Source organism: Callospermophilus lateralis, chromosome 3 (genome assembly GCF_048772815.1).
Source record: "Callospermophilus lateralis isolate mCalLat2 chromosome 3, mCalLat2.hap1, whole genome shotgun sequence".
Taxonomy (NCBI): domain Eukaryota; kingdom Metazoa; phylum Chordata; class Mammalia; order Rodentia; family Sciuridae; genus Callospermophilus; species Callospermophilus lateralis.
The window spans coordinates 108256583-108281554 of record NC_135307.1 but is presented as its reverse complement, the minus strand read 5'-3'; the positions used below and the strand labels follow the sequence as shown (position 1 = coordinate 108281554).

The following is a 24972-nucleotide window of genomic DNA, read 5'->3' as shown; positions in this document are numbered from 1 at the left end:
TTTCTATAAACAGGCCCATTTACCTACTTCAGAATCTTAGCAATAACACATCAAGTAACCCGGGAAAGTGTCCGGGCACCGCCCACCTGGCGCTGGTGCGAATCACAAGCCCCTGTGAGTTGATGGACTGGCCAGCACTGCATTAAGCCTCGCCGATGTCACCCCTGGGCTCCAGCGATTGGTTTGGGGTTAAAGAACAGAACCAATGGGGAACCACAGCTCGCGAGAGTCTTGTGGAGCGCGGGAAAGACATTAATATAAACGGTGGCGGGAGAGTTGTTTTTTTTTTTTAGGTCCTTGTCTTGTGAACCTCATCGGCCCGGACGTTTTTCTCATCTCCTCCCGTTTGAACATGGTGCGAACTAAAGCAGACAGCGTCCCAGGCACCTACAGAAAAGGTGAAGGGATCCAGCGCCATAGTGGACAGCAAGGGGTGGAGAGGGGTTTCTCCTGGTAGCGTGTCCCCGGGTGGCGAGATGCCCTGGCTCCCTTGGGCCCGGCACACCCAAACTCCAGCCAGCCAGGAAGCAGCCACCAGTCCCCTTTACCTTGAGGAAGCAGCTGGAGGGACAAGGGAAGGCCATCCTGCTGTTCTGGATCTCTGGGCTGTTCTCCTGAAGCTGCTAGGGTCCGGGATTGTGGTGAGAATGTGGCGAGACAAGGTATCAAAACCTTCCTGCCTCTTTCTGAATGCTCCCCTCCTCGCCTCTCTTTGCAGTGGTGGCTTCTCGAGCCCCGAGAAAGATCCTTGGTTCCTCCACCTCTGCTACTAATTCTACATCGCTTTCATCAAGGAAAGGTAAGAAGCGCCCTGCTGCAAGCTCCTTGAGTAAGAGGACGCCTCCTAAAAGAGGATCAGGTTTGGCACTACAGCCCTGACCCACTTTGGAATTTTATTAGAGATTCTCAGGCCTTTCTTCCCTATCCTTTGAGGGGGCCTTGGCCTATTAGGGGGCTAGAGTATGGAAAAAAGTGTCTCATGGAACTGAATCTCAAGCCTTGAGATGGGGACCCAGATTTATCTTCAAACCTATTTTTTGTTGTTGTTGTTGTTTAGTGTTTATTATTGACAGTTGGCTTTTTCTTTTAGAAACTATTTAAGTACCTCTTCACTAGATTTAGGATAATGATTGACTATGCTAACTACATTGTCGTCGTCTTCTTCTTCTTCTTCTTCTTTTTTTTTTTTTTTTTTTTTTTTAATTTTGAGACAGTGTCTGGCTAAGTTGCCCAGGCTGGCCTCGACTTGCCATCCTCTTGCCTCAACCTCCCAGTTCACTGGGAATAGAGGTGTGTGCCCCTTAGTCAGGCTTACATTGTCTTAGTATAAATACTTTTTCTGCCTTTGCTTTTGCTTTCCTTCCTTTCTTCCTCTATCCCTCACTCCCTTCCCCTCCTCTGTCTTTTTTGAGTGTGGTGTTTGTGTGTGTTTTCTAACTTTGCAGCTCCTGATACTGCTTTTGGGTGAGTAGGAGTGTAACAAGGCAAGGGAAATAGCTTCACACTGCTCCTCTGCATGTGGAGAGGATGAGAAAATGTCCTGCCATCTGGTGCCTCTTTCCTTTCAGTAGAAAATTGAACAGGCAGGAAGATTAATTCCACAAGGTTTAGTTACAAACAGAAAGGAGAGCACTGTTGAAGACTTCATGGATTTTTAAGTCAACTCAAATTTCCTCCTTTTCCAAACACTTTCTTAGGAAATATTTATTATTTCAGTCTCTTCAGATAAAAGGCAATAGTAGGGCTGGGGTGTAGCTGAGTGGTAGAGCACTTGCCTAGCATGTGTGAGGCATTGGGTTCAATTCTCAGCACCACATATAAATATATAAAAATACAGGTCCATCAACAACTAAAAAAATCTTTTTAAAAAAGGGAATAGTGGTCAAAACATTTGAAAGAAGATGAATTTTTTGAGATTATCTTACAACCTGTACCATTAGAATAAATTCCATTAGGGCCACATTCCATTCTTTGGAACACTGCTGAATCACCAGAGCCAACTGAAGTTAGGCCCTTAATGAATGCTTTGAACAAATGCACCTTTTATAATGTTTTACATATCTCTATCTTTACTTCCAGTAAATGTTTGAAATTGGTAATGTCCTTATTTTTTTCCTGTCTTTTGGTACTGGGAATTGAACTCAGGGTTGATCTACCAATGAGCTACATTTTTTATTTTTATTTCAAGACAGAGTCAAGCTAAATTGCTGAAGCTGGCTTTGAACTTGTGATCCTTTTACCTCAGCCTCTGAACTAAGATTATAGGCATGGGCCACTGTGCCCAGACTAAATGATCTTATTAAATAAAATTCTGGTGATTTATTCTAAAGGGTGATACCTTATGTTAGGAAAAAGTGTATCAAATATTGTATGACAGTACATAATACTGTTTGATAGCTCTGCTCATGGACAAATATGAAAAAGATTTTCCAGCTTTAAAAATTGTTACTGATTTTTTTCTAGGATCAAACTATCAAACTGAGTTTATTGTCTGATTATAGCTTTCCTGTGTCACTTTTTCTAGTTTTTTAAGATGGATGTAATATCCCTTATACCTTTGAGAATTTGAAGTGAAAGAAAGAATTAAGTTTTTTTAATGAATGGTGGTTGGATTCCTAGTTCTTATTTAGTTCTGTTTATATTTTACAGCTGAAAATAAGTATGCAGGAGGAAATCCAGTTTGTGTACGTCCAACTCCCAAGTGGCAGAAAGGAATTGGAGAATTCTTTAGGCTGTCCCCTAAAGATTCTGAAAAGGAGAATCGGATTCCTGAAGAGCCAGGAAGCAGTGGCTTAGGAAAAGCAAAGAGAAAGTAAGTTTTTATATTCTGGAATATAAAGAAAATATACTCTTGAAAATAAAGGATGAATGAGACATTGAATAACTTTAAAGTTTCTCTTCAAGCTAAATATAAAAACTAAAGTTTTTTTAAAAACTTGAACTACTTCCTTAATATAAATCACTCCAAAATTTTAAACATCATCAAAAGTATTATTTTTCTTATTCCAAGGAGAATCTGTTCCTATGCAGGTAAGTGCTGCATTAACTGTGAACTTACACTCTTTATTCTTTAATTTTCACTGTCTTTTTTCTTTAGACTTTTTTTGAAAGGCAGTTTCCATGTTGGTTTATTTAGCTTGAATTCTGTTTAGCCTCCTGAACTACCAGTTTGGGGCTGACAGTATACTTCAGTGGTAGAGCCTGTGTTTAGCATACACGAGGGGCTGGAATCGTGGCTCAGTGGTAGAGTGCTTGCCTAGCATGTGTGAGGCCCTGGGTTCGAATCTCAGCACCGCGTATAAATAAAATAAAGGTCCATCAACAATTTAAAAAAAAAAAAGCATACACGAGGTCCTAGGTTCAAACTCCAGCACCAAAACAAAACAAAACAAAATACTAGTTCAACTTCCCCAAGAAATATAAAATGTAAAAAAGTTGAAAAATATAGAAATATCCATATAGAAACAACCAAGGCAGATACTATGGTATATTATCTTGACAACTTCTCTACAAGTACTTAAGAATATTTCAAAACAAAACAGGGATAAAATTATACATATATAGAGTTCAATGTGCAAAGTTTTTCTTTTCTTTTCTTTTCTTTTCTTTTGAGATAAGAGTCTCACTGTATTGCCAAGGCTGGCCTCAAAATTGATGTCCTTCTGCTTCAGCCTCTTAGATAGCTAGGATTAAGAGCTACCACAAACAACTAGCTTGCAAACTTTTTTTTGTGTGTGTGGTGCTGGGGATTGAACCCAGGGCCTTGTGCATGCAAGGTAAGCCCTCAACCAACTGAGCCATATCCCCAACCTCTGCAAACTTTTTAAAAAGCTAATTAAACTATGCTTTTAATGACAGGAAAATGCTCATGATAAATGTTAAGAAAAAATTCTGGATACAATCCTTGCTGTGTAAAATCTAAACCATGTATTTGTACTGTATGAAAATATAACAAATATTAGTAACAATGATCTCTGAATAAAAACCTCTTATACTAACAAATTCCAACCAACAAGTCACTTTTTTTTCAAAATAGTTTTTTTAACTGTAATTGGCTACAATATCTTTATTTTATTTATTTTTATGTGGTGCTGAGGATTGAACTCAGAGCCTTGCACGTGCTAGGCAAGTACTCTACTGCTGAGCCACAACCCCAGGCTAACAAGTCACTTTTAATAACTAGAAAAAAGATAATGCTACTTGGAAAAAAAACCTGAAACCTGTTTTTTTCAATTTTTAATAATGTCAATAATGGGGTCCAGGCAACAATTTTTAAATGTTTTAAAACTTTCAAAAACAAAGTATTTGACTGGATAAGGAAAGGTGTGGCATCTTTTCACCATCATTGTGATGCCATTTGAATATAAGGCGTGGTTTGCTACTTTCATACCAGTGAGGAATTCAGAGACCCTCCAGCCTACAAAAGCAGCAGGTTGGACACACAAGGGTAAGAGGATGGTGGCCAGGCTCAGTCTGGGGCTGCTGCTTCTGGTACTGCTCCTACCCATGCAGATTAATTCATTTGTTCCTTTAACTAGCACACCAGGTGCTACCTATTATGAAACCACAAAGCCCACCACCGCAACCACCTCCAGCGCTATAAAGACTATAGCCAGTCTTCTCATGGTCTTACTTACCCTTCTACATCTCTACTACTGAGAGAATAGACTAAGAAAAATCTACAGTTCTCCAACTCATATTTTTAAATCTCAATCCAAATGGCATCTGGAAGTCTGTCTTGGTAGGAAAAACAACAACAACAGGTGTTCATCATGTCTGCTAATTCCACTCATTTTATCAACACAGAAAATCTTGAGAGTCCAAACTGGGATGGTTTGAAGATCATCTGAAGGATTTAACTAAATAGTGAATGCCAATATTAAATCTGCTGGAGTTTCATGTACAAGACAAAGGAGAAAGTCGACATCAAAAATTACTTAACAGTTTTGTTTTTTTTTTTTTTTTTAATGTGGCTTAAGAAATATGGACTTTAAAAACTACCTTGAAGAGAATTATGTTACTTTGTTCTAGAGACAAGAATGACCTGTGGAAGGGAAATTCAGTTTTCATTTTGGCTCACTAAATCTAGAAGGCTGTAAAATAACTAGGCAATATAAAAAGATTTCTTGACTTATATGTATGTTGGAAAGAACCATCAGGTGTTAGTGGAAATTATTATTTTTTTCAATAATTATTTTTTAGTTTTAGGTGGACATGATATCTTTATTTTATTTCTTTTTTTTAAATTTCTTTTTGCATAATTTCTTTTTTTTTTTAGAATTTTTTTTAATATTTATTTTTTAGTATTTGGTGGACACAACATTTTTGTTTGTATGTGGTGTTGAGGATCGAACCCAGGCCGCACGCATGCCAGGCAAGCGCGCTACCGCTTGAGCCACATCCCCAGCCCCTCTTTATTTTATTTCTATGTGGTGCTGAGGATCGAACCCAGGGCCTCCTGCATGCTAGGCAAGCACTCTGCCACTGAGCCACAACCCCAGCCCCTCTCTTGTTTTGTTTTAGTCCTAATTTTTTATTCTTATTTATTTATTATTTTTATTTTGGTGCTGTAGATTGGACCCAGGGCCTTGCGAACGCTAAGCAAGCACTCTACCATTAAGCTACATTCCTGCTTGACATTAACTTTCTTTGTATTAATTGTATCCAGGAAAAGGATAGATTGGAATCTATTCCAAATCCAAGAATGAGTAAGAGTTGCATGTATACTTAAAATAATTGGTAAGCATTTCTTAGCACATGTAACCATTCAATAAAAGGGTCATTCATTAGCTACCATACTTCATTCAGAAGAACAGAAGTATACTGACTTAAACCCATCTTACAACATTACTTTTTATTTTGCATATATTGAATAATTATATTTGCATATAATTGAAAATTTATGACTCAAAGAGATATTTGATAAATCTTGAAAATAAGAGGCAAACATGAAGTAGACAAAAATAATGTATTTGGGAAATGAAGATTGGAAATCCCATTAAGTTCACAATTTTTTTTTTAATGTTCTTTCTGTAAATACTTTTAAAAAAACTTCTGTAGATCAGAATAGCTACATTTGGAACACTTTCTGTATTAGTTTATACTTTTAGGTAGTTAAGACTTAGTTCTAAGCCTTAATTGGACTTGATTCTAGAAAGAAAAACTTTTACAACTGCCTCAATGTACATAACCTTTTTAGGAACAGACACTGCATGAAATCTGGTTCACACAGTCATACATTGACCCTTAGCTGTTCCAATATTCATTATGGCTACAGCAGTTTTAAAAAGTTTTAAGCCATTTTTAGAATCTACCAGATCCAACAGATCTCAACCTGTGGTATATGTGAACGAAACTTGCTCTTGCTTCATAGTTAACACTGTACATCTGGTATGGATAGTACATTGTGTTTTGAATTGATTTACATTGAATACAAACTAAATAAAAATAAAGGGCTGAAAGAGAACAAAATAATTGCTAGAGAAGAGCACACCTGCAATCCCAGCTACTCAGGAAGCTGAGGCAGGAAGATAAGATTGAGGCCAGCCTCAGCAACTTAGTGAGACCCTTCTCAAAATGTTTTAAGAAGGGCTTAGGGCCAGGCTTGGTGACAAACCCAGCCTCAGCAATGGAGATCGGCTAAACTCAGTGTGAGCCCGACCCTAAATAAAATACAAAGTAGGCTGGGGGTGTGGTTTAGTGGCTGACTGCCCCTGGGCTCAATCCCTGATACCCCCCCAAAACAAAATAACACTATTATGATTGTTTATTTATTTGCTTTTGAATTTGCATGTCATATTTGTGTAGGGCCATGTTAATCTTCTCTGCATTGTTCCAATTTCAGTATATGTGTGGCTGAAGCAAGCACATAATTTATTTCAATAAAAATCAACCATCAATCTTTTAAAAAATTTTTTGGTTACTAGAGATTGAACCCAGGGGTGCTTTATGACTGAGCTACATTCCAACCCTTTTTTTTTTTTTTTTTTTTTTTTTTTTTTTGAGACAGGGACTCCCTAAGTTGTTTAAGGCCTCACTAAGTTGCTGAGACTGGCCTTGAACTTGGATATCTCCTGTCTCAACCTCCCGAATAGTTGGGATTATATGCATGAGCCACCAAGCTTTTTAGTAGGTTTGTTTTCCAGCTAGGATATAGCTCAGTAGAGTGCTTACCTTGCATGCATTAAGGCCATGGGTTCAATTCCTAGTACTACCACCCACAAAAAAGAAATCACCAATAATAATAGGTTTGTTTTCATGATCCTCTCTTTTTGTTTCTCCTCATTGCTATCATTCTTCCTTGTTCTTTCTTATTCTAAATTAACAAGGTGTAGTAGTCAAGATTACCTCTAGAATATACTTTAATCCTTTTGAATTGTTTGACTTAACAACATTAGGAAATAAAATAATTTGGCAAGACAGCCAATTTTGGCTATAATACAGGAGTAAACCTATATTTCAGTTTTCCACCATATGGAAAGAAATTATACATATATTCTCAAATAACTTTAATCCATGGTATAATAAAATCTGTGCCATAAATGTAGTTAATACAGGTTTACATTATTTCTTTAGGCCCCTTTCTTAGATTTGACTTTGTTTAAGACAGTTAAAATTATTCCTTTATTGAAATAGTTTATTAGAAAGAATATGAACCTTCAAAGTAATATTTTGAAATATGGTTACTCATGTGGTCTTATTTTCTCCTATAGGCAGGGTAAACTCCCATCTATTGCACATAGAAAGTCAGAATCAAGAGAATATCTGCTTAAATCTTTTTTCTTTTTGTTCCAGGGGCACTTAACTATCAAGTCACATCTCCAGCCCTTTTTATATTTTATTTTGATATAGAGTCTTGATAAATTGCTTAGGGCCTTGCTAAATTGTTGAGGCTAGCTTTGAGTTCAAATTCTCCTGCCTCAGCCTCCTAAACCCTTGGGATTATAGGAGTGTGCCACCATGCCCAGCTTCTGCTTAAATCTTGAACAGAACTATGATGCCTAATTAAACTAGACCATATGAAAAGGAAGTTTAGGTCATAATAGCATTCATTAGTTAACTTGGTTTAAATTCCAGCATAGCCTACATGAAGGCTATATGAAGGCTATATGAAGCAATGATAATCATCTTTTTTTTTTTTTTTTCTTTTTGTACTGGGAATTGAACCCACAGGCACTTATCACTGAACTACATTGCTAGCCCTCTTTATTTTTCTTTTGAGACAGGGTCTTGTTAAATTCCTTACAGCCTCACTAAATTGCTCAGGCTGGTCTTGAACTTTGCAGAGTCACTGGAGGTATATGCATGCATCCCTACACAAGCAATGATAATCTTATACAATGTCTGGTTACCTTCATTTTAGCTTCCTTCTTTTGGTACCCAGTTCTATGATCATTCAGGCTTACTGGATCGAATTTGAAAACTAAAATCTTTAAATAGGTGTCACAAATCTTTTCCATCTCTAAAATAAAATTTTTGATTTATGATTAAATTCTTAATTGACTTTTTCTTTATAAAAGAGTAAATATGAATGGCTTTGGGATAATGTAAATTATTTTTTAAAAACTATGACAACCATAAGTTAACAAATTTGTTTCCTCTGCTCAAGTGAACTGCTTAATTTTTTGCTTTTTATTATTACTTTTCTTTCTTTCTTTTTTCTTTTTTTTTTAATGGTATTGGGGACTGAACCCAAACCTTCATGCGTGCTAGGCAAGAGGTCTACTACTAAACTGGGTGCCCTGCATGCCTGTAATCCCAGTGGCTTGGGAGGCTGCAGGCAGGATGATTCCAAGTTTAAAGTCAGCCTAAGCATCTCAGCGAGACCCTGTCTCTAAATAAAATATAAAAAACGGGGCTGGGGTTGTGACTCAGTAGCAGAGCACTTGCCCTAGGACATGTGAGGTCCTGGGTTCAATCCTCAACGCATATAAAAAATAAATGATGGGGCTTGCCTAGCATGCATAAGGCACTGGGTTCGATTCTCAGCACCACATAAAAATTAAGTAAAGATATTGTGTCCACCTAAAAACTAAAAAATAATTAAAAAAATAAATGAATAAATAAAATTAAAAAAAAACTTACCTCATTAAAAAAAAAAAAAAGGGACTGGGAATGTGGCTCAGTGATTAAGCATCCCTGCATTCAATCCCTGGTACAAAACAAAATAACAACAACAACAACAAACACAACAACTCTACTATTGGGTTACAACCCTTTTATTTATTTTGGAACAGGGTCCCACCAAGTTGTCCTGGCCTGGAACTGCCTTAGTCTCTTGAGTAGCTGCGATAATAGGCATGTGTTATTGGCCAGGATTATTACAAAGTTTTGTTTTTTTCTTTTCTTTCAATACTGGAGATTGAACCTAGGGAGCATGCTTTACCACTGAGCTATATCCCCACACACACATATATATATATATATATATATATATATATATAAAATTTTTTTTTTTTTAAATTTTAATATTTATTTATTTATTTTTTTAGTTTTTGGTGGACACAACATCATTGTTTGTATGTGGTGCTGAGGATCGAACCCGGGCTGCACGCATGCTAGGCAAGCGCGCTACCACTTGAGCCACATCCCCAGCCCCCACTTTATATATTTTTAAAAATATTTTATTAGTTGTTGATGGTCCTTTATTTATTTTTATGTGGTGCTGAGAATCAAACCCAGTGCCTCATACATGCTAGGCAAGCGCTCTGCCAACGAGCCACAACCCCCGCCCAGCCCACACTTTATATTTTTATTTTGAGGCAGGGTCTTGCTAAGTTGCTAATGCTGTCCACAAACTCCTAAACTTCCTGCTTCTACCTCCCAAGCAATTGGGATCATGCAATTGCAACACTGCACCTATCTATCATGAAGTTTTTTGTTTTTTTTTTTTGCAGTTTTTATTTATTTATTTTTGTAAAGAGAGAGAGAGAGAGAGAGAGAGAGAGAGAATGAATTTTAATATTTATTTTTTAGTTTTCGGCGGACACAACATCTTTGTTTGTATGTGGTGCTGAGGATCGAACCCGGGCTGCACGCATGCCAGGCGAGCGCGCTACTGCTTGAGCCACATCCCCAGACCTATCATGAAGTTTTTACTGATAGATTATATTCTATTTATCAATTTACTTAACCTTAAAAAAAAAAGATGCTATAGGAATGAGACACTGTAAATAAAAATTGCAACATTCTAAATGGGAAATATTGATTCTGCAAAATAAGAGGCAAAGAAATTGCTACAAATTGTGTTGCACTAGTACTTGAAATTTATACATATTTGTCAATGAAGTCAAATTTTCTTTCATTTCTGGCACGTCTTGACCACAGCCACTACATTATTAATTATTATTCCTACAAATTAAAAAAAAGGACTTAAACAAATAAATAAAATTACTGTTCCTGATTTCTGTATGTTTTTTACTAATTTTTTTAAAGGATTGATACTTAGGTGACTACTAAAGTTCTCTGTTCTTTCTACAGAGTATGTCCTTTGCAACCTGACCACACAGATGATGAAAAAGAATAGAACTTATTCATCTTTGAATAATGTCTCCTGTTTACTCTGGTATTTTAGGGTATAAATTTGCATAGATATGTTTGTTCAGTAAGCTTTGCTGAGTAGGTATTTGATTTAAAAAATGAGGCTAAAGTTTGTTGAAAAGCAAGTTATGAAATTGGAGAATTTGTAAAATTACGGTTACTTAGGTTAATATTCAATTTTAATGCACTATGTTGGTTCTTTTTCCTGTTATAAAGCTTCTTGTTCTTGCTAATATTAAATCAGTGCATGATGTTCCAATTACTAATGTCCTGTATTTGAGATTTGTTTACATCTTTGTACTGATGCCATTTATACTGACATTTGGGCATTGAAATTATGCTATGTTTTTATTCCCTTTATTTGCTTTAAAAAGCAGAGTTAGAGTTTTGCACATGAAAAAAAAAATCAGTATTAATTAAATTTAGTTTCTGTCATTTTTTCGGAAAGGGGGCCAAAAATGCCCTCTTGAGTAAATTTGGATGGATGTGGAAAAAGTTAAGGACAGTTAAAACAACAAAAAGACAAAATTCTAGCATAGAATAAGGAAAAAAGATTCGATAAGCCACATTAATAGGGAGGAATTTTTCTTGGATATTTGATTCAGTATCAAAAAATATTACCCTTTGCATTTATACTTTTAAAGTTGGAAATCAATAAAATATGACAGGCAAATCATGCCATAAACCCACAGCTGTGTCTAAAGTCCTTAGAGCATTCACTGCATTTCTCAATATTTACTGAAGAAGTGGGTATAATACTACTTGTTAATTGATGTTCTTGCTTTCCTAGCACACTTTTTGCATACTGACAAGCTGTCAATTTTCAAAATTAACCATGTTTTAACAGGCATGTTTTCTGAAATTTGAAATAAAAGACTACTTATTTTCACAATACACATCCATTTGTGTGCTTCCTGAATTAATGCCTGACCAAACGTTTCAATTTTATTCCTTCCAAATGCAAAATCTGATTTTATCAACTTCCAAACTGATACCTGATGATTGTAGATTGTATATTATATTTTTTGCTTTGTCTTTTAGAAGTGGATGTTAAACGGAATGTTATTGAATTGGGAATACACACACACTACACATATGTACATGTGTGTGTGTATATATATACATATATGTTTATGTGTGTACGTATATATGATCATTATATGTGTGTGTGTGTGTGTGTGTGTGTGTGTGTGTGTATATATATATATATATATATATATACAAAAAAAAAAACTAAATTGCTGAGGCTGGCTTTGAATTTGCCATTCTCCTCCTAGGCATGCACCACTACAACAGCTTCAACCAGGTTTTTAAAGAATAATTAATTACTGGATATGCTTTGAAGTAGGGTGTGTGTGTGTTCTCAAATGTGCATATGTACTTGGCAGGAGTGGGAATGTTTTAGATGTACTGAGACATTTGAGCCTGAAATAATTTCCTAACTGGCTTTGCTGAATTGACTGCCTAGGAAAATCAATTTAACACTGTCTCATGCATTCTGGAACCCATTAGACCTGGAATTTCTTCCAAGTTACCAAAGCTATTTCCTGTCTGTCCTAGCTCAGGTGGACAAGAATACAGTATCAGTGATTGAGGTTATCATGACCGACAAAACTGAAGACTGCAATTGCAAGTGTATTCACTGCTAATGAAGAGAAAAATTTAGAAGTTACCCTCTTGCTGTACTGCATCTAAGCAGACCTATTCAAGATAGGAAAGACAAGATTTTTACTCATTTTCTCTGAATATTTAATTACTATAATGATGAGGGGGTTTTCTTAGGTGTAGGGGGACCGGAGATTTAGCTCAGGGGCACTCGACCACTGAGCCACATCATCAGCCCTATTTTGTATTTCATTTAGAGACAGGATCTCACTGAGTTGCGTAGCACCTCGCTTTTGCTAAGCCTGGCTTAGAACTCTCGATCCTCCTGCCTCAGACTCCTGAGCCTCTGGGATTACAGGAGTGTGCCACCGCGCCTGATAGTTATTTTTATAAAAAGGATTATTTTTAAACCCCAAACTACCCTAATATAGAATAAATGAGATGTCTTATTGAAATGTTTCAATGTAGTATGTTTCAATGTTTCACAGTGTAGGTATGAGCGTTTATTCGGAGTGGAGGATTAGATATGTTTCTCATTACCAAATTGATTATGGGGTTCCTTTGGCCTTTTCTTTGCTCTTTTGAGGATTTACATCCATTCTCTCCCCTCCCCTTTAATTTAGCAAGGTTGTTTCTAGACCATAAACAAATACGTGCAATCTTAAAAAAAAAAAAAAAAAAGGTGAAGACAAAACTTTGCTCACCATTTGGCTTCAGGAACTATCACAGGAGAACGAAGTCTATCAAAAAGCTTTCACATTGAAGGTTTTAAAAATCCAGCTGAAACACAAGGGAAATCCACAAGAGGGAGATGCTTGCTAAATCTCCAGAAAGTAACTCCAGCAAGGGACCAGTAAGAAGAGCTTTAAGAGAAGCCACTTAGTCAGCCTGGGGCTCAGAGCAGAAGGGAGCTGGTGTATGCAGTTGGTGGGGGCTGATGACCCAGAATGGCTGAAGGGAAAAGCGGCATGGGCTTACTGCCTCTGGCAGCGAGGCATTTCCTCGAACTAAATTCTTGAGAAGAAGGTAAGAGGGTGTTACCAAAGCAGAGCAGAACTCTCACAGCCTACCACCAGGTAGTCCCAAAAGATATGAGGGTGGGTGGGCGCTTTGGAGGCACTTCCGCTTAGCAACCCCACGCTGTTGCTAAGGAGGGGCTGCCGCGGGGATGACCCGGAAGTGGTGGTGTCAATTTCTCCGTGCCTGCTCTAGGTTTGCCTATCAAGAGCGTCAGGGTACTCCGAGGGCTCCTGGCCGTGGGAGGGGTCAGTGCTAGTGGTTCCGGTTCGGCTGCTGCCGCCCCTCGGCTCCTTACTTTCCCCCTCCCCTCCGCCTCCTCTCCTCCCTCCCGCTCTTGGGAAAGAGAAGCTACAGCTGCGGGTGGGTAGAGAAGCACTCGGCGCCTCCGGGAGGGGACCGCGCCCGCTCCTTTTGAGCCCCAGTGCATGCCCGTTCCAGGTACTTGCTCTAGCTTCGACGGGGTCCGGGAGGCTGGAGTCTGAGGGAGTGTGTTTTGTGTGTGTGTGTGTGTGTGTGAGAGAGAGAGAGAGAGAGAGAGAGAGAGAGAGAATGAGAGAGAGGGAGAGAGTGAGGGGATGATGGGTGGCTCTTACCCAGGTCGGGGAGGGGGACGCTGGGATCCCGGGTGGGGCGCAGGCGGCGTGTGGAGGGTTGCGTGGGCGGAATGGAGGGGCTGGGAGACACTGCTGGCGGATAGTTTCGGGTAGCGGGCTAGGGACCGACGGAGAAGGTGCCCCTTCTTAGGCAGAAGACTTTGGCCAGTGCTGACCCGGAGTTTGCCACCTGAAGGCTCGCTTTGAAAAGGGGGAGCATCATCTAGGGCCAAAAGGAGAGTATGAACTAGGCGGGGTGGCTTGGGCAATCTCATGCTTTCCATTACCGGATTCTCCTACCCATCCCGCTGAGACAGCGAGGTTTCAGGGGTTGTGGGGGTTCTGATTCGGCTGAGCACAGTGGAGCCGCCCTTGGTAGAGCTGGGGCAGAAGAGTGGGTAATGAGACCTCCCTCCACCCAACTTCCGTGCGCTTCCCCCGCTCCTTCCTTTACTGTTCCCTTGCCTCAGCGTCCTACAGGATCAGTGTCCCCCAAGTGGGCAAGCATCACGGTGTAGAAGAAAGAGGGTGGAACTGGGTTTGTTGCCCCTAAATGACACTTCAGATGTTTGGAAAGACTTCCAGCTAGATACATATCTGGTACAAATTTTCTTTAAAAAGTGCGATTCTGAAAAGCACCCAGCACCCATACTCGGACATTGCCTTGTGTAGTAGATGTACTTGCCTGGCGGCGGGGGTGGGGAGGGGGGGGGGAGACAAAAAACAAGAAGACTGGGAAAACGGTATGGATATAGAGGTCTAGGAAAGACATGTTGAGGCAAGCCTTGTCCAATCTCTTTCTTACCTGTCAGTAAACCTGCCCTAGTTTAAATGAAGCAGAAAGATCCTTTTCATTTCTGTTTCATTAACTGAATTGTAGGTAGTTTAGTGATGCATGTCTCAGAATAGATACGTGAACTTTCGGTGAGACTAGATTCTCTGCTGTTGAGCTGTGTTAATCTTTTAAGGAGATAATTGTGGTCAAGTGGAAGTATTGGCTTTGAGGTAAATAAATCTGGGATTGAACCCACACTGTGCTGCTTGCTAATTGTTGACCTTGGGCAAATCCTCAGGTTTCTCTTTTCTGTTTAAATATTTTTTAGTTGTAGATGTACATAATATCCTTATTTTATTTACTTATTTATTTTTATGTGGTGCTGAGGATCGAACCCAGTGCCTCACACGTGTGAGGCAAACACTTTATCACTGAGCTAGAATCCCAGTCCTCAGGGTTTTTTTTAACATCATTTTTTATTGTTGTTGTTTTTTATATGGTGATGGGGATTGAACTCAGGGCCTCCTGCATGCTAGGCAGGTGCTTTACCACTGAGCTATCTCCCCAGCCTGGTTTTTTTTTTTTTTTTTTTTTTTTTTGAGAGAGAGAATTTTTTTAAAAAATATTTATTTATTTATTTATTTATTTTTAGTTTTTGGCGGACACGACTCTTTGTATGTGGTGCTGAGGATCGAACCTGGGCCGCACGCATGCCAAGCGAGCGCGCTACCGCTTGAGCCACCTCCCCAGCCACCCCTCTTTTTTTTAAATAAATAAAATTAGTACAATTCTTACCAGTATTACAAGGGGGATAGTACATTTAAATTACAGCCTCCTCTTGCCTTGTTGAGCAATGAACTTAGGGCCTTGCACATACAAGCAAGCATTGTACCACTGAGCTACATCCCCAGCCTCTGTATGTAATTATAATTAATACCACATTTCTTTAAAGAGAATTAAAATTGGAGCATAAAAATAGAAAGTAGTAGTAATTTTAAGATTACAATCAACATTAATAGCTTGACTCTGATTTAGACTAAAGTATTGGGAAAACTAAAGAATTCTTATAACTAATCTGTAAAATAAATGGATATGGAATAAATTTCCACCTTTAAGTCATTTCTCATTAGAACATGGAAATCAAGAAGTGTATGGTCTTTATATTTGTGTGCTTTATGGATCTAAAATCATAGTAACATGTGATCTATTAGATCTCAAGATGTTCAGCTAACATTTTTTTTTGTTTGTTTGTTATTAGAGATTGAACCCAGGGGCACTCAACCACTGAGCCACATTGCCAGCCCTATATTTTTTTGTATTTTATTTAGAGACAGGGTCTCACAGAGTAGATTAGCCTCTCACCCATTGCTAAGGCTGACTGTGAACTCGAGATCATCCTGCCTCAGCCTTCTGAGCTGCACCCAGCTAAGATAGTTTTTTTGATCTTGTAGTAAGTAATTTTAAAAATTGTACATGTACTTTATACTCAAAGGAATATAAAGAAATAGAAATAACTTACTTTAAGCCTTGTGTGGTGGTGCACACCTGTAATATCAGCGACATGATAGGCTGAGGCAAGAAGGATGGCAAATTAAAGGATAGCTGCTGCAATTTAAGGAGACTCTAGTCAAAAAAAAAAAAAAAAGTGTTGGGGGTGGGGGCACATGCCTGTAACCCCATTGGCTGGGGAGGCTGAGGTAGGAGGTTGGCAAGTTCAAAGTCAGCCTCAGCAACTTAGCAAGATCCCGTCTCAAAATAAAACATAAAAAGGGCTAGGGATGTGGCTCAGTGGTAAAGCATGCCTGGTTTCAGTCCCTAGTAGGAAAAATAGTTAGTTTTTTTTTTTTTTTTTTCCCTGAAAAGTTGGTACAAAGTTTGTAATTTAACTTTTCAGAGAGGTTTTTGAGTTTTGTGTGAATTTAGTCATTTTTAAATGTGTTTTTCCAGTGTTTTTCTTTTTTTTTTTCTTTTTCTTAAAGATATGATAAATTTGTGATGAGTTTCATTTAAATAGACTCTTGTCTGAAAAAAAGTGTTGGGGTTTATTTATTTTTTAATATTTATTTTTTAGGTGTAGTTGGACACAATGCCTTTATTTTATTTATTTATATGTGGTGCTGAGGATCAAACCTAGGGCCTCACACGTGCTAGGCCAGTGCTGTACCACTGAGCTACACCCTCAGCCCCATCTTTTTTTTTTTTTTTTTTTTTTTTTAAGAGAGAGAGAGGTAGAGAGAGAGAGAGAAAGAGAGAATTTTAATATTTATTTTTTAGTTATCGGCAGGCACAACATCTTTGTTTGTATGTGGTGCTGAGGATTGAACCCGGGCCGCACGCACGCCAGGCGAGCGCGCTACCGCTTGAGCCACATCCCCAGCCCCCCCATCTTTTTTTTAATATATGTTTTTAGTTGTAGTTGGACACAATAACTTTATTTTATTTATTTTTATGTGGTGCTGAGGTTCGAACCCAGTGCCTTGCACATGTTTGGCAAGCGCTGTACCACTGAGCCCCAGCCCCTATATTTTTCTTTTAAACGAAGTTGAAATTGTTTTGCTACAGCTACAGTTATTCAACTTTTAAAATGGCTCTTCTAAGGATCCAGCCTTTTGTATATATCTAAGCTTTTTGCTCTTTTCTTGGATCATTATTTTTTATCATTTTTGAATCTTAAGGTAAGATTATCTTGCTTTGATAAAGTTATCAGATGCTGCCATTCCCCCCCCCATCATCTTATAAAACTTTAATAATCCATTCATTTTTATGAAATGATACTAGCTGTTACAGCAAATTGTTCTATCTAAATTGTATGCAATGACTAGAGACTGTTAGGGATGATACTTTTCTCCATGACAAGTATGTGACTGATGATTCCAAGGGTCTTTGCAGTTGTCTGTGATGGAATTTGCTTGTCAGGAAATCTAAAAATGACTAAACCTTACCCTTGGTTTCTATCTCTTGGATGATCTGTAAAAGATTTAGGTAAGAGACGTGTGTGTGTGTGTGTGTGTGTGTGTGTGTGTGTGTACGTACCCAAATACACACACACATATGTCACCTATGTATATAAAAACATGTATATACATATACAGTGTGTGTGTATATATATATATACACACACACACACACATTTATACTATAGACTAGAATCATAATGAAAAAAGCTTAGTTGATTTTTTTTTTTAAAGTTTATTTTGGGTGCTGCCAAATCAGGAGTGAAAGAGAGTTACTGTGGGCATGGCACGTTAAAAAAAAAAAAAAAAAATCCAGATACTGCTTTTTCTTCACACAAATCAAATGATTGCTCTTCCAGAGCTTATTTGTATTTTAAAGCACAGTTCTCTTATTTAATTTCTAATAAAGTTAAATCATTTGTGTATCAGGAAAAAACTGACATGATTACTAGATTTTAATATTGCTGATTTTTTTTTAGAAACTGCTTTAATGGCTTTATATTAGAAGTAGATTTTTCCTGAAAACTTTCAAATTTACGAAATGATAGTTTTTCTCCTTTTAACTTCTAACTTGTCTCTACTCATTTCTGCCTAATATAGAATCTTTGAGAAGACAGGATTAAAAACAGAAAGAATTTACTTCAGAATTACCATTTTATGGTTTTATAGATTACTTATTTAGAGAGCTAAATTGGATTTTTACATTATTGGGATTGTGTTCAAGATGGACTCTGAAAAAAAAATTAGATGCCATCTGTTTCAGATTCCTTCTCTCCCCACCCCTTCCATGTTTTATGGCTTTGAATTCATCAAATTATTTTTCAGAAAAAAACCCCAGTAGTTTTGAACTATATATCAGTCTAACAGTGAACATGTAACTGAAGAACTTGCATTTTTGTATTAAATTACACAGGATAATGTCAGGCATTGGTTAAAGGTGATTATCTCAAGCTCTGAATATTACATAGCTTCTTATACTTTTAATTGCCATTCACATTTTAAACCTTTTTTGTCAGTAGTGCTTATAATGGTCCACTTGTTGGTAGAAGTTGCTAAAACAAATTGGATATGATGGTATTATAATAAGGCTTTATTGACATCTTAAAACTAGAAGAAAAGCATCTACTGAGGATTTTTTATTGAATGATAAGCCCACTTGAATTTAACCTTCAGATAGTGTGTGTGTGTGTGTGTGTGTGTGTGTGTATGTGTATGTGTGTGTGTGTGTCTTGGAGAAATTTGGATCTTAATATCTTAATAAATTCTGAAGATGGGCTATTGGATTTACTGAACTGGAAAAGACCATAACTTGCTAAGATTGTAGTAGTTGGCACTTAACGTCGACCAGAAAGACTCAGACATCTTTGAGAAAATATAGTCGTATTAGTCTGGTTTTGCAGAAATAGAGTGAAGAGAGAGCCATCTGGATAGAAGAGTCATGCTTTGTCTGCAGCAGGCATGTTCTGGTGAGGTAGGAAGACAGATGGACTGTCCCTACACCGTTGTAGTCTGCCCTCACCCAAAATCTTCAAGTAGGTCCCGTAATTATGATGGAGGCTGGTTTGCCAGGGATGATATTTATTGTTTGTTGTTTTTGTGGTTCTAGGAATCAAACCAATGCTTTGCATATGCTAGGCAAGTGCTCTGCCACTGAGCTACATTCCCAGCCCCCCAAATTAATGATCTCTCACTTATCACAATGAGATATGGACATAATTGGAGAAGGGATATTCTCTTGTTTTTTACCATGGTCAGAGAAGCTGGGTGCAAAAGTAACCATTGCCTTTCTCACCATAGAAGCCTTGATGCAGCACCTCTCTGGTTCTGGGTAAGACAGAGTGCTCCAAGTGTTGCTGTCTCCATCAAAATGCTGCATGAATTTTCCAGGAATAATAGCATTAGAGCCACATTGATTTCTTTTGCTTTACACTTTCTAACTTCTTAGCCTAGAAAAGGGGTCATTGAGAATGTTTGGGCCTCAGAATGAAAATATCATACATATTTTACATCCCTCTTGATAAGTTTCAAAATATTCCTTGTTGACTTTAATAAATGATGCAAATATTCCTTGTTGACTATAAATTTATTGGTGCTTGAGTATCCATGATAATCATCATATTTTATTTTAACCCTTCTGATAAATTACTAACCACAGCTGTGGTCAAATAGCTTCCCAGCTGGGTGTCTCCTCCATTTCCTAGAGATTACTCTCTGATGCAGATGCCAGTGAGCAGAGGAATAGCCAGTTGCTAGGAAAATGTCGAGGGGATTTAAATTTTGTTTTTCACTAAATAAAATTTTTGTAGTCTACAGTGACAGTATCTACTCTTTGAGATTATGTACGCCTTATTATGGTTGTTTCTATTTTATTTTATTTTATTTTTGGTGCTGGAGATTGAATCCAGGGCCTTTCATATGGTAAGCACACACTCTGCCACTAAGCTACCTTCCCAGCTGTTTTTTTTTTTTTTTTTTTTTTAAATATTTATTTCTTAGTTTTTCAATGGACACAATATCTTTGTTTGTATATGGTGCTGAGGATCGAACCCGGGCCGCACGCACGCCAGGCGAGCACGCTACCGATTGAGCCACATCCCCAGCCCCCCAGCTGTTTTTTTTAATAAGATTTAAAAAAATTTTTTTTAGTTGTAGTTGGACACAATATCTTTCTTTATTTTTGTGTGGTGCTGAGGATCAAACCCATTGCCTCACATGTGCAAGGCAAGTGCTCTACCACTGAGCAACAGCCCCAGCCCTAATAAGTTTTTTTTTTTTTTTTAATATTTATCCTTCAGTTGTAGTTGGACTCAATACCTTTATTTTGTTTACTTATTTTTATGTGGTGCTGAGAATTGAACCCAGGGCCTTGCACGCGCTAGGCGAGCACTCCACCGCTGAGCCAGAACCGCAGCCCAAGATTTTTTTTTAAATAATTTTTTTTTTAAATAAAATTAGTTTTAAGGCTGGGGTTGTGGCTCAGTGGTAGAGTGTTCATCTAGCACTTGCTAGGCCCTGAGTTCAATCATCAATAACACATAAAAATAAATAAATAAAGGTATTGTGTCCAACTACTTCTAAAAAATAAATATTTTTTAAAAAGGTTGGTTTTAGATTTATAGAATAATTGAGCAGATAGTACATAGAGTTTCATATGCTCTCCTTTCCCCAACAGTTTCCTCTTTTATTAGTATCCTCCATTAATGTGGTAATTTTATTACAATTAATGAGCTGGTATTGATACATTCTTTTTTAAAAGTTTGTTTTAATTAGTTATACATGACAGTAGAATGTATTTATGCACTTTGGTATATCATACATAGATTGGATACAATTTCTCATTTTTCTGAGTGTACATGTTGTAGAATCATTGGTCATGCAGTCACATATATACATTGAAGTAATAATGTCTGTTTTGTTCTGTCTTTCCTATCTATACATCCCCTCCCCTCCCCTCCCTTCACTTCCCTCTACCTAATCTAAGGTAACATTATTTTTCTCTAGATTCTCCCTCCCTTGTCTTATTGAGAATTAGCATCCGAATATTAGAGAAAACATTCAGAGTTTGATATTTTGGAATTGGTTTATTTCACTTAGCATGATATTTTCCAATGCCAACCATTTACTGGCAAATGCTGTAATTTCATTCTTCTTTAAAGCTGAATAATATTCAATTGAATATATATACCACGTTTTCTTTATCCATTCATCTATTAAAGGACACATAGGTTGGTTCTATAGTTTAGCTATTGTGAATTGAGCTGCTATAAACAGCGACATAACTGCATTACTGTAATATGCTGATTTTAAGTCCTTTGGGTATAAACTGAGGGGTGGGAAAGCTGGGTCAGATGTTGATACATTATTGTTAATTGTAGTCTTTAATTTTAATTTAGGGTTTACTCTGTATTATATAATTTTGTGGTTTTGACAAATGCCTAATGACATATATCCATCTTAATAGTTTCTTACAGAATAATGTAACTGTTCTAAAAATCCCATGTACTTTACCTGTTTAATCTCTCCTTTTCTGGCTGAATCTGTCTCTATAGTTCTGCCTTTTCCAACATGTCATATGGTTATTGTATAATATATAGCTTTTTAAGACTGATTTCATTTCTTTTACTTAGTAATATATATATGATATGTGTGTGTGTATATATATATATATGGTTCTTTCATGTTTTGTGATTTGATAGCATATTTACTTGTTTGTTTTATGGTACTGAAGATTGAACACAAGGGTGCTTTGTCATTGAGCAGTATGACTAGCCCTTTTATTAATTTTTTACAATTTTATGACAGAATCTCACTAAGTTGCCAGCATTCCATTGAGAATTCCTTTGGCTCCACATCCATACCAGCATTTGGTATTGTCACTTTTTTTTCTGTATTTTACTCATTATCTAGTAGGTGTGTAGTGGTGGGTTGTTGTTGTCATTTTTTGTGTCGCTAGGGATTGAACCCAGGGCCTTGAACATGCTAAGCAATGTTCTACCTCTGAGCTATACCCACAGCCCTCATTGTTCTTTTTATTTGTGACTGCCTATTGATATATTATGTTGGGCACCTTTACACATGCTTATTTACCCTCCATGTATCTTTTTTGGTGATGTGTCTATTCATATCAATTGCCCATTTTAAAATAGATTTTTTTTTTTTTTTTTTTTTTTTTTTTTTACTGTTTTGTGTAATTCTATGTTGGATAGAAATCCTCTGTCAGATACTTTTTTTTCCCCATATATTTTCTTCCAGTCTGTGTCTTGTCTCTCATCTTAACAATGTCTTTTTTTTAAAATTTTTTTTAAGCTTTTGATGGATCTTTATTTTATTCATTTACTTATATGTGGTGCTGAGAATTGAACCCAGTGCCTCGCACATGCTAGGCATGCACTCTACCACTGAACCACAACCCTGTTCCCTTGACAATGTCTTTTATAATATAAAGTTTTTAACTTTTTAATACAGTATATCCTAAGTTGCACTTTTTTTAAAAATTGGTGCATTGTAATTCTATATCATAGTGCGATTCATTATGTCCTATTATTGATACATGCATGTAACATAGTTTGATCAGTCTCATTCCCCAGTTCCTAACCCATCCCTTCTTTCCTTTCTCTAAAGATCTGTTTGCTCTACTCTACTGATCTCCCTTCTATTACAGTTATTGTCAAAAGTTTTAAATTTTAATATATTCCAAGTTTTTAAATATATTCCAGTTTTTCTTTCATGGATAGTGCTTTTGTTGTTGACCTAATAATTTATTTCCATGCCCAAGATTTTCTCCCATGTTATCTTTGAGAAATTTTATAGTTTTGCATTTTACATTTATATCTGTGATTCGTTTTGAGTTATTTTTTGAGAAAGGTATAAGGTCTGCTTTTATTCTTAGATCTTGCATTTGTTTATGTAATTTTTTGTATTGCTGGGAATTGAATCCAGGGTCTAGGTTATGCTCAACATGAGATCTCTTTGAACTATACTCCCAGCCAGGATTTTTATTTTTAAGCTGGTGCTGTGTATCAAACCCAAGGCCTTGCATATGAAAAGCATACACACTATCACTGAGGTACATCCTTAGCTCTTGATCAATTATTTTATAACACTTTATTTTTTAAAAATTAATATTTCTTAGAGCTGGGGTTGTGGCTCAGCGGTAGAACACTCACCTAGTCCATGTGAGGCCCTGGATTTGATCCTCAGCACCACATAAAAATAAATAAATATATTGTGTCCAACTAAAAAATAAATATTAAAAAATGAATATTTCTTGAAAGAAGATAAAATGAATGAAATGGTTTTGTGGGAGTGGTACTGGGGATTCTACTCTAAGCTGGGGAGGGGGAATGCTGTAAAATGAGATTTTCCTGACATTCTTGGATGTCATTAGTGGCATTGTTCAGAGTCTGGTTTTACTTTACAGTAGGTAGGTTGTTAGGTGTTAATTGACAAGTTCTTAATTCTTTGATATGTAGAGCACTAGAAAGTAAAAGCCAATTGTAATACTAGCTATAAGAAAGATGCAGGTGGTGAGAAGAAGATTAACATTAAACAGGGATGAGAGGTGGGAGGGAAAGGGAGAGAGAAGGGAAATTGCATGGAAATGGAAGGAGACCCTCAGGGGTATACAAAGTTACATACAAGAGGAAGTGAGGGGAAAGGGGGAAAATATAAGGGGGAGAAATGAATTACAGTAGAGGGAGTAGAGAGAGAAGAGGGGAGGGGAGGGGGGATAGTAGAGGATAGGAAAGAAGGCAGCAGAATACAACAGACACTAGTATGGCAATATGTAAATCAATGGATGTACAACTGATGTGATTCTGCAATCTGTATACGGGGTAAAAATGGGAGTTCATATCCCACTTGAATCAAAGTGTGAAATATGATATATCAAGAACTATGGGGCTGGGAATGTAGCTCAAGTAGTAGCATGCTCGCCTAGCATGCATGAAGCACTGGGTTCGATTCTCAGCACCACATAAAAATAAAATAAAGATATTGTGTCCACCTAAAACTAAAATTAAAAAAATAATGTAATAAAAAGTTTAAAAAAAAAAAAAAAGAACTATGTAATGTCTTGAACAACCAACAATAAAAATTAATTAAAAAAAAAAAAGAAAAAGAAAGATGCAGGTGGTAAGAGGGTTTGATAGGAGACCTTACTTCAGAATTTTTTTTTTTTTTTTTTTGAGAGAGAGAGAGTTTTTTTAATATTTATTTTATAGTTTTCGGCAGACACAACATCTTTTTGTATATGGTGTTGAGGATCGAACCCGGACCGCACGCATGCCAGGAGAGCGCGCTACCGCTTGAGCCACATCCCCAGCCCCTCAGAATTTTTTAATTGTCATGAAGTCACAGCCTTTGCCACTTACATTTTATTGTTCAGGGTTTCACATGTACATCTATTCAGATTTTTAGCATCTTTAAATATTGTGTGCTTTGATTCTTTTTAAGGGTGACAAAATAAGTTTGTTGCAGGCAGTCTTCAACAAGTATAATACATAAATTTATGTATTATACTTGTTGAAGACTCTGCAGAAGATTGAGCTGATAAAAGACTGCATAGGAAGATACCACATAGTGGCATAGTTGCTTGATATTCTCCGAATCTGACTTGGGCTGGGAATCTCCATTCTACAGTAATAGAGTGCTGTCTTGAGACATTTTTTCTCACACAGTCTAAGAACAACTTTTTGTTAGAATCCTTTATCAGTTTTGGTTTATATGTCTTATACTCTCTCTGATCCTACTTACTCTTCAAAGCATTTTAACCTTAATTGATATTGTACTGTCTAAATATTTTGGTCATCTAGGATATGATGTAAGAATGGTTCAAGTTCCCTGTTTGGTGGGTTTTGTCGGGATTTTCCACTTATTTAAATAATAACAGATTCAAGGAACTATCTGTGTGAAAACACTTAGATTCTTCAGAGATAAGTGTTCTCTAGATCATCAGTATGCAAGCTCACTTTGTCTTTAATGTGAT

The 24972-nt window shown here is 37.1% G+C and overlaps 2 protein-coding genes and 1 non-coding gene across 6 annotated transcripts in view; 2 read left to right on the top strand and 1 right to left on the bottom strand.

Moving 5' to 3' along the window:
• Window positions 1–316: 316 nt before the first annotated feature.
• Window positions 317–11336, top strand: Pclaf (PCNA clamp associated factor). Of its 2 annotated transcripts, none has more exons than XM_076848623.1 (4): window positions 317–398; window positions 719–799; window positions 2650–2812; window positions 10480–11336. In XM_076848623.1, exons 1-4 carry the CDS (start codon window positions 353–355, stop codon window positions 10523–10525), a joined length of 336 nt encoding a protein of 111 aa, XP_076704738.1. In that variant the 5' UTR covers window positions 317–352; the 3' UTR covers window positions 10526–11336. The 2 variants fall into 2 exon arrangements, with proteins under 2 accessions (XP_076704738.1, XP_076704739.1); XM_076848624.1 differs by having other exon boundaries at window positions 10461–11336.
• On the bottom strand, window positions 6763–6870 carry LOC143396035 (U6 spliceosomal RNA). The gene has a single exon (XR_013090928.1). It is a non-coding gene; the product is annotated as a U6 spliceosomal RNA (small nuclear RNA).
• A 2134-nt stretch (window positions 11337–13470) lies between the features above and the next one.
• Csnk1g1 (casein kinase 1 gamma 1) overlaps window positions 13471–24972 on the top strand; it is a 158987-nt gene continuing 147485 nt past the window's right edge. For all 3 annotated transcript variants that reach the window (XM_076850930.1, XM_076850932.1, XM_076850929.1), the window contains exon 1: window positions 13471–13602. The gene's annotated coding sequence lies outside the window, so the exon portion shown is untranslated. The remainder of the gene's footprint in view (window positions 13603–24972) is intronic.

Bases quoted from the DNA above. Each gene is read 5' to 3' on its own strand.
- Pclaf (XM_076848623.1), top strand. From the start codon at position 353: ATGGTGCGAACTAAAGCAGACAGCGTCCCAGGCACCTACAGAAAAG. The intron at 800-2,649 runs GTAAGAAGCGCC...TATATTTTACAG, and splicing joins ATCGCTTTCATCAAGGAAAG to CTGAAAATAAGTATGCAGGA. The intron at 2,813-10,479 runs GTAAGTTTTTAT...TTCTTTCTACAG, and splicing joins TTAGGAAAAGCAAAGAGAAA to AGTATGTCCTTTGCAACCTG.